The sequence below is a fragment of the Chiroxiphia lanceolata genome, chromosome 11 (assembly GCF_009829145.1).
Source record: "Chiroxiphia lanceolata isolate bChiLan1 chromosome 11, bChiLan1.pri, whole genome shotgun sequence".
NCBI classification, from domain to species: Eukaryota; Metazoa; Chordata; class Aves; order Passeriformes; family Pipridae; genus Chiroxiphia; species Chiroxiphia lanceolata.
This window is the reverse complement of record NC_045647.1, coordinates 1,189,549-1,206,831: the sequence shown is the minus strand read 5'-3', so window position 1 is coordinate 1,206,831 and position 17,283 is coordinate 1,189,549. Positions and strand designations below refer to the sequence as shown.

The 17,283-nt window shown below is 52.2% G+C and overlaps 1 protein-coding gene and 1 long non-coding RNA gene across 8 annotated transcripts in view; both read left to right on the top strand.

The window, feature by feature from the left end:
* LOC116792491 lies at positions 1-6,876 on the top strand. Its single transcript, XR_004359147.1, has 4 exons — positions 1-29; positions 3,859-3,932; positions 5,157-5,374; positions 6,285-6,876. It is a non-coding gene; the product is annotated as an uncharacterized LOC116792491 (long non-coding RNA).
* A 2,602-nt stretch (positions 6,877-9,478) lies between these two features.
* GRM7 (glutamate metabotropic receptor 7) overlaps positions 9,479-17,283 on the top strand; it is a 229,867-nt gene continuing 222,062 nt past the window's right edge. For 6 of the 7 annotated variants that reach the window (XR_004359143.1, XM_032699467.1, XM_032699472.1 and 3 more), the window contains exon 1: positions 9,479-10,085. Coding sequence is in view for 6 of the 7 variants with exons in the window: in XM_032699467.1 (XP_032555358.1) it covers positions 9,576-10,085 (510 nt within the window). In the remaining variant the exon portion in view is untranslated. The remainder of the gene's footprint in view (positions 10,086-17,283) is intronic. The other variant, XM_032699470.1, reaches the window with a different exon arrangement.

Here is a 17,283-nt window from a genome sequence, read left to right as displayed (position 1 = left end):
GTGGAATCTTCAGCCGTTGGAACGTCCTGGTAAGGGCAGAGTCATTGATTTGAACTCACTGGGGGGAAAATCCATTTTCTCTTGGGCATAAAAATATTGATACACACACACACACACACACACACACACAGTGCCTTTTTGTAACACTTGTGGCCCACTTAATCTCCTGTTTAAGGAATGTAACCTGGTTCTCCCTGTCCCAGCTCTAGGTTGGGGTGATGAGACTCCAAGGATGTTCCCCATCCCCACATTATTTAATTCTCCAGATCAGCTCCCACTGCTCTGTCAATAGCTTTCAAATTAATGGTCCAATCTTTTACATTAATGAGTTTGCACTGACCCCAGTGGAAGTGGATCAGCTCTGACACTCTGGGCCCAGCCAGGCCCTTGTTGGTGCTGCAGCTGAAAGTAGTTCACCTACTTTAGACACGATCCCGGCACCTCGAGCTCCTCCGTGTCTTTGGAACTCATTAAAGCCTCCATTCCCGTCCTGCTGCTCCCAACAAAGAGGGGATTAATAATGGCATTTTTGATTTTGTCCTGCAGTAACTCCAAGTTATTTTGAGGTCCTTTCTATGCTCGTTCAGCTCAAGCAACTGCTCTAGAAAGCTCTTGTTAGCCCAGGATTTCCTGAGAGACAATTCAGCACCTGTGTTTTCCAGATCCCTCTGTGAGGTTTGAAAAATCTTATTTCAATCATTACAATAACAAGGCATCTCAAACAAAACCAATATGATCAGAGCAGCCAGTAGGTGATGGAGATGTTTCCAGTCACTGTAAATTGTTGTGTTCTCTGGAAAACACAATGAGACTTGAGGAGGGAGTGCTCTGAAAATGCTGGGCTGTCACCTGGGATGCAGAAACTTCAATATTGGAGGATCCATAAACAGTAAAACCACATCAAGAGAAAACAATCTGTTATCATTAGCTGGGGAGACCAGGTCATCAGTGTATTTTGCCTGAGTTTGCTTGTTGTTGTACACAGGGATAAAACCTTGCACAGGCCAGGCTTTCTACAAAATGAGTGAGGAAAGACATCAAGGGAGTAAATGAAACAGAGGAGGAAAAGATCTGCACTTTCACAAAATGTGCACAGCCAGGCAGAGACCTTAAAAAAAAAAAAAAAAAGTTAAAACTTAATTTACAAAGAACGCTCCTGACTTGTGCCGTAAAATGTTCCAAAACAATCTCATGACTCAATTTCTGCAGCCATTGAAGTAGGAAGAATTACATAAGATCCTTGCTGTTTGCTTTATATTGTGCTTAACTCATATTCTCAATGATTCATTATCAAGGTTTGTCAGATCTAATTAAGAGGAGTGCCAGCTGTGATGGTGTTTGATATCACAGCACCTTGCACGGTGGGGACTCAACCTCATGTGGAATCAGCTCAGAGCAACCAGTGATTTGGTGCTTTGGGCCTCCCTGTGCTCTGGGCTGTTCCAAAAGGGAAGGGATTTAGTGGAGAAGTTCCTCCTTAACTTGAAATGGAGTTTTCTGTGAGTCTCTATTACAGCAAACAAACAACAAAATGTGTGGAATTACCAATATGATTTTCTTTCTTGTGGTAAGTAACGTCTCTTTCATTAATTAAATACAATTAAGTTCCAAAAAGGACACAGTTTTCAAGTCAGGAAGGTATGAGTGTGAGAACACTGCATGTGGTCATGGAAGGTGTCTATGGAAGGTGTCCCTGCCCATGGCAGAGGGTTGGAGCTGGATGGTCTGTAAGGTCCCTTCCACCCCAAACCATTCTGTGATTCTATGGCTTTGTGTCCAAGTTTTTAATGCTGATATGAACTGTCCAGTGAGCTCATAAACCTCTGGAAGCAGTTTACAAAGATAAACCTTTCTGACCCACATTTAATGCAGGAGAAGTCATCCATCCTAGAATCTGTGCACTGTTGTGGGCACCCTGCTGTCAAAGCCAGAAATTAAAGAGTGGGTAATTCCTGGGCAGCAATGGCAAAATACCAGGGACTTATTTATGGGTGTGAGCCAGCTGGGTCCATTGGCCCTGGGGTGACTCTGGCTCTGCCCATCCCATTGTCTCTGTCCTGGCAGCATGGAACACATGGGAGCACCTTGGAGAGGCTTCCCCACCCCACCAGCCTGTTCAGCACAGGGGGACACCCTCCAGCTCCAAAAAATGAAATTATCCAAATCATTAAAAACCCCCAAACCCAACAAACCTCAAAGTCAGCCCCTGAGTTTGATGGTTTTTTTACCTTCATGGTTGTGAGCCGTTGAGCAGCAGCCCCTCTGGAACAGGGCTGAGAACATCACCTATCCCATGGAATTCAATCCCTGGGTTTGAGCTGCTCAGCCGCGGGTGGGGATCAGGACAGAAAACCCAGGGAAAAGTTCTAGGTTCTCACTCAGGGTGTGCCCAGCAGTGGGAGGCTCAGGGATGTGCTGGAGGCTGAGGATGAAGCGATTCAGGGAATGGGTGTTGAGGAAGTGGAGCTGAAGGAGGCCCTGGCTGCAGCACCCCCGGCGTGGCTGAGCATTCATTAACACGGGCAGAAAGGTTGAGGAGGAAACCACAGCCCAGGCACTCTCAGTGCTGGATCCTGCAGGAGGGATGATGATGATTGTATATTTTTCAGAAACATATAAACCCTTTTCTGTCTAAATTCTTTGGGGTGGAAAAAACAAAGTGTGAATATTTTTAAAATATTTTGCTTAAAATTTGGCGAAACTGTAAAGGACAGAAAAGAGTTGCTTGTGGCTGGGAGAAAAAAGGGCTCTCAAGAGCATCCTGAGTGATTCCATCAGCTTCAATGCCACTGTGTCCCTCAGAAAAGTCCAGGCAACACAACCAGCCGGGGAGGAGGAGACCTCCCTGTGCTGGCTGGCTCAGTTTATTGTCTGACATTACAAAACTGTTATTATTTTGAGAAAGCTGTCTTATTTAATTATCAGAAATGTACAGTTCCTTCATTCTCAGTCTAGCATTGGAAGAGATGTTCCAAGCATTAAGCAAATCACAATATACTTAGTAAATAAGAAACGGAGAGAATAATAAGTGCTTGAAAAGCCAAAGTTATTGTTGTGTGTGAATGGCAGCGATTTAATGATTTGGCTGAGGATCATGGAGCTGCCTGCTTGAAATATTTGTGATCTCCAAGGAGTGCTTTCAAAGTGTCTGCAAAGGAATTGCTGGATCCATTCCTCTCCAATGCTTGGATGGCTTTCAGAGCCCTGGGACAGGTATTGGTGGGGCTGCAGGGGGCTTTTGGTGGGAAAAATGCTGCAAGTCTCCTCTGTCCCCAAAGGCAAAGGGGACTGAAGTAACCCCAGTTCCTGTTTGGAAGGTGGGAATTGCTGCAAACTGACCAAACCCCTCATCCTTGGGAGCAGCAAGGGCCTTCCTCCCCTCCCATTCCATCTTTCCCTGGTAGTGGAAAAGGTGGTACCAGACCCCTGCCTTGGGGTTCCTTTTTCTAACCATGTGCTACACAGAATCACAAAATCATTCACATTGGAAAGGACCTTTCAGGTCATCAAGTCCAACTATAAACCCAGCACCGCCCAGTCCAAATTGTTTCTTGCTGTATTTTCCAAAATATAACAAGTTTGGCTTTAAAAATGGTATTTAGAAAAAATTTTGATTTGATTTTGATTTCAGTTTTGGTCACTTCTGAAACTGTCTTCTTGATGGAGACAATTGAGTTTTGAAAACCCAAGGAAATTCTAATAAAGAACCCAAGACTTGCTGGCAATATCCTCCCCTGGTTATCCTGCAGGTTTCCTGTATTAGTCTGGTGGTATTTTTACATGAATAACCTGTACTGAAATTTCAAAATTTACCACCTCTGCACTTGTAAAAGCTTAGAGGACTGTTATTTTTTTCAGTGGTATTATCAGAAATTCCCTTTCCAAGTCTGCTGAGCTCCTGATGCCCAGGATGTGCTCTATCAGAGGGGAAGGTATGATACAAACACGAGCAGGGGCTGCTGCTGTGCACTGGCACCTTCTGTTAAAACTGCTCTCTTAGTGCTGAGGCTGCTGCCACGGAGAGAGGGCTCCTGGAAGGTTCACACCTTGGCAGGAGATGCTCAGCACAGGTTGGTGAGGGCTCCTCTGTCCCTGTGCCAGGCACGTCCCTCCCCACGGGGGGACTTGATATTTGGGACATGATCCATGGCACAGAGCAGCGGGTGAGGGATCCATCCCATGCTGTGCCAGCCCTGGTGGGTCACAGAGCATGTGCTGCACCCGTGGGGTGCCAGGGAGGGCTCTCCAAGGGGACCCTTGTGCCACGTCAGCCGCGGGTCCCTGCGGTTCGTGGCGTCTGCCGGCACGGCAGGACCTGCTGGCTGGGAACGTGTCCAGCACAGAGCTGGCCTGGGCCCCACACCCACAGCTCCAGCTCCCTCCTCCTCCCAGGGCCCTCTGTCCTCCCAGGGCCCTCTGTCCTCCCAGGGCTCTCTGTCCTCCAAAGTTCTCTCCCCTCCTCCCAGAGCCTTTTGCTCTTCCCAGCAGCAGCCCCGGGGCCCGGGAGGCAGCACAGGGAGGGGACTGCAAATGGAAAATAACTGTGGGTGTGATGTTGGACCTTGGAGAGCAGCAAAGGGAAGGAACATTTCTCTCCCCGCAGTGGCTGAGGTTGGGGCTCTCAGAGCTGCTTTGCTCTCACCTGAGGTCACACCAGAGTATTAGGCCCAGATACTTCACTGAGCACAGAATGTTCACTGCAGTTTTTTTCTTTATAGACCTGGAAATAATCCATAGCATGTCTTGTAGATTTAGTAACTTTATATGGTTTATAAATTATAATTTATTTGTATATTATAATCTATAGTATATTTTAATATTTTAATAATTTGCTGTCCCCTGTCCTCCCCGGAAACCAGAGCCACCCTGTCACCTTCTCTTTTTAAACAGCAACAACAAAGCCCTGAGTTAAGGATCTGAGTTTTTCACTGGCCTCTGTTCCAAAAATCCATTATTTTCTGAACACCAGACACAGGAGCTCTGGCTGCTGTCCCAGCCCTGACTTCACCCAACAAGTTAATTGCTTGTACCACGTCCATTACAGTTGTCCAAGCTGACCTCCGACAGCACGGCAGCCTCGTGCCACATTCCCAGCATTAGAAAGATTGTTTTATTCCTCCTTTTTGCCATTCCATCGCTCTTTGTTTTGCTTCCAGTGGTCAGTTATAACAGGATTTCGTGTTCACTCTGCCAGTTGCCCAGATAAAAGCAATGTTTAATTATACAGCAGCCCTGAAAGGAGATGCAGGAGATCCTCCTGTGATGGAGATCGCACCGCTCCCAGAAGGATGCCAGTGATGAGGCTGATTCCTTGCTGGCAAAACCTTTGCTTATCCAGGAGCAATTTGGCTGAATCCACCATCTTATTTGACAGGTAAGTTAAGAAATGTTTTTGAATATGCTCTTGGATGTGTTTAACCACTGTTTACTTTGAAACAAACTCTCCTGCTAGAAAGATCAGGCTTGATTTGCTTTCTTGTTGTTGTTGGGTTTGCTTTATTTTTCTGGTGAACTTTTGCTTTGATTCGTGGGGGTTTGGGGGCTTTTTGTGAAGCAAACCTGCACTGGGGGAGATGGAGCGTGTCCCCAGCACTGCCAAGTGTCAGGCAGTGGGACTGTGCCCGTGGGTTGTGGAGGCACAGATGGCACTTTGGTGTCTGGGTGCCTGGTCCTACCTGGAGTGATACTGGTGCCTCAAACCCCAGTGCCAGGTTCCCTGCTGTGGCATTCGTTGGGTGAGAAAAGCACAGCAGCTTCATTCTTGTCCCAGGAGGTCTCCAGCCTGTGCTGGTGGGAGGACACAGCTCCCAAGGTTGAACAGGGCATGGAAAGGACGTGTTCACTGTCCCTGGTTGCTCAGAGTGACTTGTACCGGGAGTTGGGTTTGGTGCACGAATGACTCACTGGGAAGTGAAGCACAAAACATCACATTGAAATGACTTTCCCACCATTCCCATATGCTTCTGTCAATATTCCCATTAAAGACATAAAGCACTGGGTGCTGCAATGGCATCGCTTTCTGAGTGGTTCCAGATTCCAGCTCCAGCTCTGCCGTGAGTTGCTGTGTGGCACATGGGAACGCTGATGCTCTGAGGGTGGGGGAGTACAGCTTGGAGTGGACATGATTCAATTTTTCTTAGGAATTGCTTGTTGAATCCCCTTAGTTGGCTGTTCTGGCGGGCCATGGGGAGGGGAGGATGTCTTAGCTCCAGTGGGATGGAGGCTGTCACACACTCAGGTGTGATACACTCTGTCATGTTCAGTCAGCGCTGTCTCACCTCCAGGTGTTCAGCAATCCAAACAGAAATTAGAGAGTCACAGACTCTTTGGGTTGGAAAAGGCCTTTAAGATCATCAAGTCCAAATGCTTCTTCCAAGGCAAACAGCAGTGACAGATGCACAGGCTGTTATTATATTTAGTTCTTTGTCTGAGAGGGCCAGACTGGGTGGAGGTAGCTGAGTGCACACAGTGGATGGAGCTCAGGTATGATGGAAGGGAGATATTGTCTGTTTAAGAGTTAAATTTAAAAGGCAGGAGATTGATAACTGATAAACAGGGTTTTACCAGGCACTGTCCAACGGTGCTTGTCACCACGAGAGCCAAGTACTTCACGAGAGTGGAAGAGGGACTGGGCACTTTTATGGATATCAAGCATATCCAGAGTAATGATTAACTATATCAATTTTTGTACTGTAATTAGAATAATTTTTCATGCTTCAGGGCTTGAACCAATTTCTGTATATGAGAGACCAGGAAGAGATTTATGGCAGAAACAGATTAAAGGCATGTGCACACAGCAAAGCTCCAGCCTTTTCTTCTGACACATCTACTGTTCCAGGACAAGGTCCTGGGCTGGGATGGACCCTGGGTCTGCCTTGGTCAGCTGTGTCAGTTCCTATGTTCCTTAAGGGATCTGGTGTGGAGTGTGGAGACTGATTCTTTAGGTAAACCAAGGTGTGAGGGAAGGAGGATGAAGCAGAGAGCGAGGCCTGGGTGATGGCACAAGCTGGATCATGATACCCAAATTACAATGAAATAATCTTTTGTGATGTTTTCAGTCCATGGAAAAACTAAATTTTGGTCCCAAGCCTGAAAATTATAATTTCTAGTGGAGAACTCCAGCTGCTTTTATTGTCGTTTATGCTTGTTATATCCTGGCCCTGCTGCAAATCTTCTGACCCACCACATCTGTCCAGTTCTGCTGCTGCTTCCAAACATCCCCTTTCACCAGGGAACATTCATTGGCTGCTCTGGTTCTGGTGGTATTTGAATAGCACCAGTTTGGAGCCCTTACTTGTGGCAACTTCTGCCAAAAACAAGCGGACACAGAACCGACAAAAAAAGAAAGAAGAAAAAGTTGGAAAATATGGTAAGGACACAATTTAAAGATTTGAAGTTGTTCAAATGGTTTAATAATTACTGGAAGATGTGGCATTAACCCCTGGCCAGCTCCCTCTCTGTCAGGACCTGGGCAGCAAAGCCACTCACTGTGTCTGCCAGACTGGTCACGCTGCAGCACTTCAGTGTTGGGAGAGAAAATTTGTCTGGGCCAAAACAGATAAAAACCATCAGTTTTTACTGATGGTTTTTACTGTTACAGCAGTAACAGTGGTGTTACTCTACTTCACTGAAATATAATGTGTTGGAAATGAAGCAATCACTGGAGCTGTCTCTGAGTGACACTTCAGAGGAGTAGCTGAGTTGATGAGAAGCTCAACGTGCCCCGGCCCTGGGCCCTGAGAGCCCAGAACCCCCGTGCCCTGGGCTGACCCCACAGCATGGGCAGCAGGGCAAGGGGGATTCTGCCCCTCTGCCCCTCAGGTGAGACCCCCCTGCAGAGCTGCTCCAGCCCTGGGAACAGCAGCAGGAGGGACATGGAACTGCTGGGGCAAATCCAGAGGAGACACCAAGATGATCAGAGGGTTGGAGCCCCTCTGCTCTGGAGCCAGGCTGGGAGAGCTGGGGGTGCTCACCTGGAGAAGAGAAGGCTCTAGGGAGACCTGAGAGCCCCTTCCAGCGATCCCTTCCAGGTCTAAAGGGGCTCCAGGAGAGCTGGAGAGGGACTTTGGACAAGGGATGGAGAGACAGGACAAGGAGGAATGGCTTTCCCATGCCAGAGGGCAGGGTTAGATGAGATATTGGGAAGGAATTCCTCCCTGTGCGGGTGGAGAGGCCCTGGCACAGGTTGCCCAGAGAAGCTGTGGCTGCCCCTGGATCCCTGGAAGTGTCCAAGGCCAGGATGGACGGGGCTTGGAGCAACCTGGGCCAGTGGAAGGTGTCCCTGTCCATGGCAGGGGGTGGCACTGGATGAGATTTAAGGTCCCTTCCATCCAAACCAGTCTGTGGTTCCAACCCATTCCATGACTGGGCATGTTGAACAGGTGGAGTGCTGCTGGTCCAGAGTGTGTGAGAGGCCAAGTGATGAACAGCAGCTCCACATGATCTGGTATTTATGAAAGAGGAATTAAAAGTTGTCTCCAGAAAACGTACTTGGTCTAGTGGGAACATCTGAGAGATGTATTCTCCATTACTCTTGAACTGGGAATATGACAGGGGGTGGATTTGCTGGTCAGCACAGAATGGCAACAGGTGCTGTCTCTTTGGGTGTTTGAGTTTTGGGTGAAGGAAACAAAACCAGGATGTTGCAGCATCTTCCAGATTTGGGTGTGCAGAACAAAAATGGGTCTGGGGATCTTAAAACAGAAGGATGCATTGCTTCGGATCTGAGAGAACGGGGTTACATCCAAACTCCTCCTCCTCCTCGCGGGCTCCGTCGGTACCCACCTCAGCGGGAGGAGGATCTCGTTTCCATGTCAGAACCCAGATTGCTGCTTTGGCAACGAGAGCCAGCGCTGTGCTGGCGGGCTGCTCCAGCACCCCGGCGGGCTGCGGGGCTCTGCGGGCGCGGTCCCCGCTGCTCTCCGGCCGGGCCCGGGCCCCGCGAGCGGGGGGCGCTGCGATCCCACCCGGGAGAACGAGGAAGAGGAGGAGGATGCTCCAGTGGGGCTGAGCGAGTGTCCCCACGGAGGCGCCTTTGACGGGCTCTCCCGAGCCTCTCCCAGCTCCGGCTCCAGGCTCCGGTCGCGGGGAGCGGGGTTCCCCCGGGTCCCCCTTCCCAGCGCCGGCGGGTCCCCGCGCAACATCTGTCAACACCCATCCCCCGGCGGGGCGGGCGGAGGGGCTGGAGCCGTCCCCATCCCCGGCTCCATCCCATCCGCATCCCCATCCTATCCCATCCCCATCCCTATCCCACCCTTATCCCATCCCATAACTATCGCACCCATATCCCATCCCTATCGCACCCCTCTCCTACCCCATCCCACCCCAGCCCGCTCCCAGCCGCTCGGGGCGGTGCTGCGGTGGCTGCGCAGCGGCGGCGGGCGGGGCGGGCCGGGGGCGGGCGGCCCCGGCGCTTTAAAGCGGCCGCGGCGGTCGCGGTGCCCAGCGCCGGGAGCCGGGAGCGCGGCGGGCAGGGCGGGCGGGAGCGGCCGAACCCCGCAGCCCTCCCCGGCCATCCCGCCCGGCCCGGCCCCTCGGGAGCGCGGGGCAGCGCCGGGGGCGGCGGCGGCATCACCATGGTCGGGCCGGGCCGGCTGCTGCGGCTGCTGGCGCTGCTCGAGCTGCCCTGCTGCCTCCTGGAGCTGCTGCTCGGGGAGGCGGCCCGCGGGCAGGAGATGTACGCGCCCCACTCCATCCGCCTGGAGGGGGACATCACCCTGGGCGGCCTCTTCCCCGTGCACGCCAAGGGCTCCTCCAGCTCGCCCTGCGGGGACATCAAGAAGGAGAACGGCATCCACAGGCTGGAGGCGATGCTCTACGCGCTGGACCAGATCAACAGCGACCCGGACCTGCTGCCCAACGTCACGCTGGGCGCCCGCATCCTGGACACCTGCTCCCGGGACACCTACGCGCTGGAGCAGTCCCTCACCTTCGTGCAGGCGCTCATCCAGAAGGACACCTCCGACGTGAGGTGCACGAACGGCGAGCCGCCCGTCTTCGTCAAGCCGGAGAAAGTAGTTGGAGTGATCGGGGCGTCGGGAAGTTCCGTGTCCATTATGGTGGCCAACATCCTCCGGCTCTTCCAGGTAGGGCTGCCGGCGCCGGGCCGGGCGGGTGCCGGAGCCCCGGGCCGTGGCGGGGGGCTCTGCCGCCGCTCCCCGCTCCCCTCGTGCCTCTCCAGGTGCTCCATTCGCCTCCCTCCGGAGCAGCTGCCTTCCCTCCCTGCCGCCCTCCCCGTTCCAGCATCCTCCCCCGGCTCCCTTCTCCACGGTGCGTGGCGCTTTCTGGATTTATCGCCCCATTTGCACGAAGCGATCCCTGAGGGAAAGGAGAAAAAAAATAGGAGAGGAAAAGGCGATGGTCGCGCTGGGTTTGCGTTAGTGAGAGCCGTGGCTCGGCGGGGGTGCGGGTGCGGGGCATCCCAGCGGGACACGGCCGGGACACCGCGCGTGGAAGCCCCGGCGGTGCGGGGCAGGAGCTGGGACCGCGGCCGCTCACGGCCCAGCGATCGCGGAAGGTTTGGAAGGGGTCGGAGGGAGCTTTCCCCGGCGGCTCTTGACCGAGATAGGGCTGTGCGGGGCAGCTCCAGCAGCAGCCCCTTCCCGGGTCGGGGTCCCGCTGCCCCCCGGCCCCGTCTGGACGGAGCGGGGACCCGGCAGGGATCCGGGGCTGGGGGCGGCTGCAGCCCGGGAGCGCCGCTCCGCGCCCGCCGAGGCTCCGGCGGCTCCGGGAGGAGCCGAGGGATGAGCAGAGCCGGAGGATTAGAGAACCGTGTGAGTGTGTGCGGGGGAGATGCGCTGCAGCGCCTGCCCGTTTTCCCTCCCCCGTCTTCCCTCTCACCCCCCGGGCGCGCTGCGATCGTGCCCCTCTCGCCCCCGGGGCTGAACCTCGGTGGGTGTCGGGGCACGGAGACTTGTCACCCCCCGCTCCATCCTCCTACCCTTCTCCGGCACCCCAAGCCCGGGAGCGGGCATCTGGCCGGGGCTGAGCCGGGCTTCGGTCCCCGGAGGGATGGGGGTGTCCCCCCGGCATGGGGGGTCCCCCCGGGGCCCCGGTGCAGCCGCCGAGCCCCCTCAGCGAGCCCCGGGTGCTCCTCGGCAGCGATCGCGGGTGCGGTGACAGTGACAGAAGCGCCACCAGATGCATCGTGAGCAGCGGAGTTCCTCGCTCCCTGTCCTACGCCTTCGCATGCGGAAGGTGGTGGTGGGGTTTATTTTTATTTTTGTGCAGCGGGCGGAGAGATCCCCCGCTTTTCCCAGCTGGAAACTTGTGAGGTTTTCACGGCAAATCCACTCTGTGCTGTCAGCAGCCGCCGATCCTCCGTATTCCCATCTGTCCGTGCCAGCTCCGGCCGCTGCAGCCGAGGCGAGCGGAGCGCTGCGCCTTCCCACCGCTGCCCCTCGCTCTGCCCAGCCGGGCTCGGTCCTGCCCGTTTCCCTGAAGGAACACCGAGGATCTGGTTTTTCCCTGCTCGCCTCCCCCTCCGGGCGCGTTCAAACGCGCTGTATGGCCGCGGATCCAGCGCTGTGCTGAATCCCCGACAATTCGTGCGGCCCCATCGCGCCCGTCTCCGCTTCCCGGCGCTGCCTCGGCGGGCGCAGCCCCGCTGGCGTGTGAGGGAGCCTGGCACCGCTCCCACCCCGGGCTGCCTCCCGCTCCACGCTCCTCGCATCGCAAACACCCTTCCCGGGCTGCGAACCGATGATCTCATGTTCTGCGTGAGCCGGAGCCGCGGAGCGGGGAGGGATGAGCGGAGCTGAAGTTGTGCTGAAGTACCGGCTCGGCAGCTGCTGAGCTGCTCGAGGCTCCCACCGGCCAGGAGGGCGGAATTACCCAGCTGTTCCACACCGGGTCTCATCCCGGAGCAAATCCTGGGCGCTCCCTTCCGAGATCTAGTTCAGAAGGAAATCCTGGGCACCGGGAGCCTTTGGGATAATGCCACAATACCTGCAAAATCCGTGGTGATTCATTACGTAATGGAGTTTGCAGAAAATAAGATATTTAGACGGTTTCTGCATTTCTGAGATACTTGTATCAACCAAATATTCTAATGTATTGTGACGAAGCATCTGTTCAAAATTGCTTTTCAACCAAATCATCCAGAAAGCAGGAACTGGCCCATACTGAGAGATTTTACTGAATATATATTTTACAGCTTGGTTCAGCCGCCTTTAAGCAGATCTTTCATGCAGTAAAACTGTCCCCTATTGTCCTCTCCTCCTTCAAAACACGGTTCAGAACATGTTCCAGCCAGAGAGAAATAGAAAAGAACTATTTTTGGAGGAGAACTGGACCTGTTAAGCAATTAAATGCCATTGTGTGGTGGTGGGTGAGAAGCTGTAAGCTACTGGAAGGAAGAAAACCAAGTAGCCAACACACAAATCTTGTGAGCCTTTGAAATACTCTCTGAAATTCTTGAGTGTTGCAGCCAGTGTGACACTCAGGGGTCACTGTGGGTCCAGTTTGCTTCTCAGGGGTCAATATGGATTTTACTGGCTGTGGCAGTGGGGTGAGGGGTGAGTGAGTGGCTCTTGAACACCTATTTTCATTTCCAAAGTGGCTTTTCCCTCACATCTGGTAGATAAAAACTCTTTCCATCTGTGGAGGCTCCTGCAAAGAAATCTCACTTGTGTTTATATTTCTCTGTCAGCATCTTGGAAGAGAAATATCTGTGCTCTATCTTAATGTCTGGAGCAAATCCATGTGTGTGTGTAACCAAACAGGGCACAGCAGGGGCTCCTCAGCCAGCTCCTGATGCTTCTGGCTCTTTCTCCTCAGGATGGGGAAGGTTCAAGCTGTTCATCCTCCTCTCTGCATGTGAAGTTCTGATATCTCTCCATGCAGCTCCCCTGCCTGTTCCCAAACCACCACGGAGGGTTGGGAGCATCTTCAGCTGCTGCCAACAGGTGGATCAGCCTGGGAAGGCAGTTCCTCTGCCAGGGTCCTCTGGCTGGAATTCATCCGTGTAATTACTGCTGGAATTTGTAGATTTCCTTTGGTTAAAAAAAAAAAAAAAGATGATGTGAAGCTTCCACGAGACCTGGGCTTGTTCCTGTGTGATGAGTCCCTCCCCCCATCTCTGCACCTCTCTCCTCACTTATCCCTGAACTGTGCCTTGGAGAGAAGATGGTTGGACTAGTTGTGGTGGGGGTTTCCTCCTGGAGTGTGGGGATGGCAGGGAGTCCCAGCTGGTGCTGGAGCCAAGGGAAGCTGTAACCCCCCCTCTCCTGCCTGAGGTGTCTGTGCTGGTGCAGCCAAGCTGGGACACGGAGCAGGAGGAGTGGTCACCATTCCCACTGAGTCACACGGGAGGTGTGGACACGCTGGTGGGCACAGGAATTGCCAGTGGGGACAGGATGCCTCCTAAGGCCATGCGTGTGAGGATTCCTCTTCCAAAATGACAACAGATGAGAGGTGGAACTGCCAGGCTTTGAGAGAGGGGGAGATTTTACCCCCAGGTTCAGTATCTGCCATTGCCAAGGACTCTGTGTGGGACCTTCCATGAGTTACTGCAGTTAAAACATCCAAGAACATCTTCAGGAGCAGGTCAGACCCCTCAGCTGAGCAGGGCTGGGTGTCTGACCCTCTGGAAGCCAGTGCAGATGAGCTCTCTCCAGCCTGGCTGTGGCTCCACCTGGGAGGGGTTGAGCTGGGAGGTGCCCCTGGTTGGATGCTTTGTTTTTCCATCCCTGTTACTGAACTCCATCCTCTCCAGCAGCAGGGTGGCAGTGCCCTGACAGGAGTTACAGTGGGACACTGTGCCCTCTGGGAGAGCATCCCCCCCTTCTCCTGGGGGCCGTACCCCATCCCTCTGGGAAGGGGCTGCTCAGCCAGGAATGTGGGAGCAGGGCTGTGCCCAGGAGTGTGCCCAGGAGTGTGCCCAGCCCCAGGACTGTGAGCCCAGGAGTGTGCCCAGCCCCAGGCCTGGCTGTGCTGCAGCTCCTCGGATTAATGCACCACGAGAGACAAGCTGGTGTGTGCTGGAGCGTGGGGATGTCTGTGCACCAGCACTCAAGGATGTCAGTGACTTTTTCAAAACACAGTTCTATTAGAGCACACCAATAAATAGCAGGGTGATTGTAAATTAAATATCTCTCCTAAAAATAACACAGAAACGATTTGGAAAGCTGTTTCCAAACGCATCAGGGAGTTCAAGGCTGTATGGCTTTAGGCTGCTGGTTTTGCTTTGGAAAAAATACTGTTCCTTTGCAGGGTCGTGGCTTTCCTTACAAATTGAACTCTATGAAAATTCAGTAACTGCGCTGAAAAAATCATTGCCAAGTGTTTCATATTTTCTGAGAGTTAAACTATTCAATATGAGGAATAACAGCATCCTGATTTCTTTTTTTTTTTCCACACTGTAAAACTAATTTTTGGGCTCCCTTAGAACTCCAGGCTTCTCATGACAAGTTTCAGCAATGAACAAATTATTGCTTTGGGTTTGTGTCTTTGGTGGATGTAATTTGAAAGAGTCAATCAATAATTGCTTGTTCTTCTCTAAATACCTTTCTGATTTTATCAGGGGTGGCTCTTGTGGCCCAGAGGGGGCTGTTTAAAAACTCAGGGAATTTTTTTAGTTAGAAAAGTGGGATAAGGGAGTGCAGTGAGGTTGGGAGTGTGAATTGGAACGTGCCTGGTCTCCCTGGGGGCTGTTGGCTGCTTTTCCTTCCTGCTGAAGGAGGGAGATGACAGTTGCAGTCCCACCTTCTGCTCCAGACACAGTAATCACAAAAATGGGATTATTTGGAAAGGGATAGAGCTTAGAAATGCAGTTCGGAGCTGGATGTTGCTCTTCCCTTGGAAATTGCACACCCTTTTCCAAGGCTCTCTGAGGGAGGATGTCCTGGCTGAGCTGTGGTTCAGTGGGGATGGGATGGGATGGGATGGGATGGGATGGGATGGGATGGAGCTCTTCCTCAGCTGCTGGTTCCAGGGAATGATGGAAACACTGGAGCTGCTGGTGCTGGGAGTGCAGCTCAGGCACAGGGAACAGGGGCTGTGTGAGAAGGGCTGGGCAGAACCTGTGATCCCGTGGCTGCAGGACACCCTTTGGAAGTGTTTGTTTGTGCATTAAGTTCATGTTGCTCAACTCATCAAGTTCTAGAAACTCCTTCAATTCCCAGAAAAATGTTTGCAAACTGGTTGTTCCTCCCTCTGTCCTCTCAGTTTAGGTTCCCTACAGGAATATGGGGTATGGGCCCATTCCAGGGGATAGAGTTTCCATTCCAAAGGCATGGGTTGAGCCCCTCCTGCTGACCTTCACCTAAGGAGATGGTGGGAAATGGCCAGTTTAATTGATTGCAACAAACCTGGGCAGTCACTGGTGTTTGGGAGGAAAACTAACACACTTCAGCAATATTTTTCTCTAGATGCTAATTTATTTTGAACTCATTACCAGATTATCTCATTTTCCTCCCCTAACTTTAAATAAGACAATAGTGGCTTTGGGAGGTGGAGTAATGATTCATTTTATAAAAGACATTTCAGGAGAAGTCTACATTTTTCAATTACTTGTATAGAGAATGGAACAAAAAGCTGAAAATAGGAAACAGTAACTTTAATTCTTTGTCTCTTCTCAAAAAAAAAAAGGCCTTTGTGTTCCTCAACAAACTTTCATTTCCTCAGCCTCTACATATTTGTCCTTGTTACTGAGGCACCTAATGCATGTCAACGTGCTGAGCCACCCAGTGCTGATGTGTTGTGGCTGAAATATTAGGCTGCTTTGAATGGATGTGGAATCTGATTTTCCCTGTATAAATCAAAAGGAAAGGAAAGCCCTCCCTTCAAGAGCTTCACATGTGGGGATACTAATGGGAGGTTGGAGGTGCTGTGAATATATTTCTCTGGAACACGGTGTTTTGGAGGTAAAATTCATTTTCTTGACAAGGCAAAATTCAATATTAGCAATAATCTTGGTGCTTAATCTGTTTTCGAGTGTCTCTCTTGAGGTAGAAGGGGCTGCAAAGAGTCATTTGGAAGGAGAGTGGCTCTGCCAGGAGAGGGATGTTCATCCATGGAGAGGGACAGGGAGAGATGATGGGCAGAGGATTCCCTGGGAGCTGGGGCAGAACAGGGGGTGCAGGAACAGGCAGCTGGTACAGGCAGAGCAGATATCCAGCAAGTTCACTTGTGCAATTCCCAATTTACTCTTTGAAATGAAATAAGGTGACCTCTCTGGAATGACAAATGGAGGGATCCTTTCAAGGCATTAATTTTTATGAAAGAAATATTGATCTGGTTTTGAATCTCATAACACTAATACTGCAAAACTACATGTGCTATATTCTGTATTTTATTCCATTAAATGAGTTTCGCTTGGAGGCATTAAAACCATCCAACACAATACTCTGTTTCATAATATCAGATGTTGTTATTTCTATTTATAGTGATATTCAAATTAATCTCAATGAGTGACAATGCTGACTGTCCCAGACGTTGGACTATGATGAATTTTATCATAATATTGGGAGATACGAAGCATGTAATTAAGGCTGTTTGGAGAGCATGGAATCCAATATAGTCAGGTCATTAGAGTGCTGGGGTGGGTACCCAGGCAGAGAGAAATCTCAGGGAAAACAAGGATTCCTCAAGCTCTCCTCGTTACTGATGATTTACGAGGCCCTGCAGAGCCCCTGTGCTGAAGGCAGTGGAGCTGTTCTGAGCCACCACCAGGGCAGCTGGGGACAAACCCGGGCCTAAAAGGGGGTGCCCTGCCCAGCCCAGGGCACGGGTCCCTCTGCAGGGTCACTGGAGTGAGCTCAGCCCTGCAGGGCTTGCCCAGCTCTGCCACGGCTGCTCCAGCACGAGGAGAGACTCCAGTGGCAGTGATGAGTGTGTTGGGGTGGTCTGGAAGCTCTTTATTGTCCCTGTGTCCCCAGAGCACAGGGTTGTGGTGCCACCTCTGTGCAGTGGCACTGCAGAGGCTGCTGTGACCTGCATTCTTCACAGCTCAGGGGTGCTGGGTGGGATGGAGCCCGTGCTGAGGGGGGTGTCCAGCCCTTGGGGGCTGGGTTTGGTAGCAGAGCCCTGTGCCAGCACTGTGCCCATGCAGCCCCGGGGTCAGGGACAGGACAGAGCACCCTGGGCACGTCTGTGGTGTGTGGGGTGACCACAGAGACCTTCCCAGGGGTCTCACTCCTTCTCCTGGGGAAGGTGCCTCTGTCTGGCAGAGGGGCTCCAGCAGTGCTGCCCCAGGGCCCTGGCACTCAGGCTGTGTGTGGTGAGGGACGTTTTGCTGTGTCATTTGGGATGCTGAGAGCCATTAACATGCAGTGTGAGCAGAGT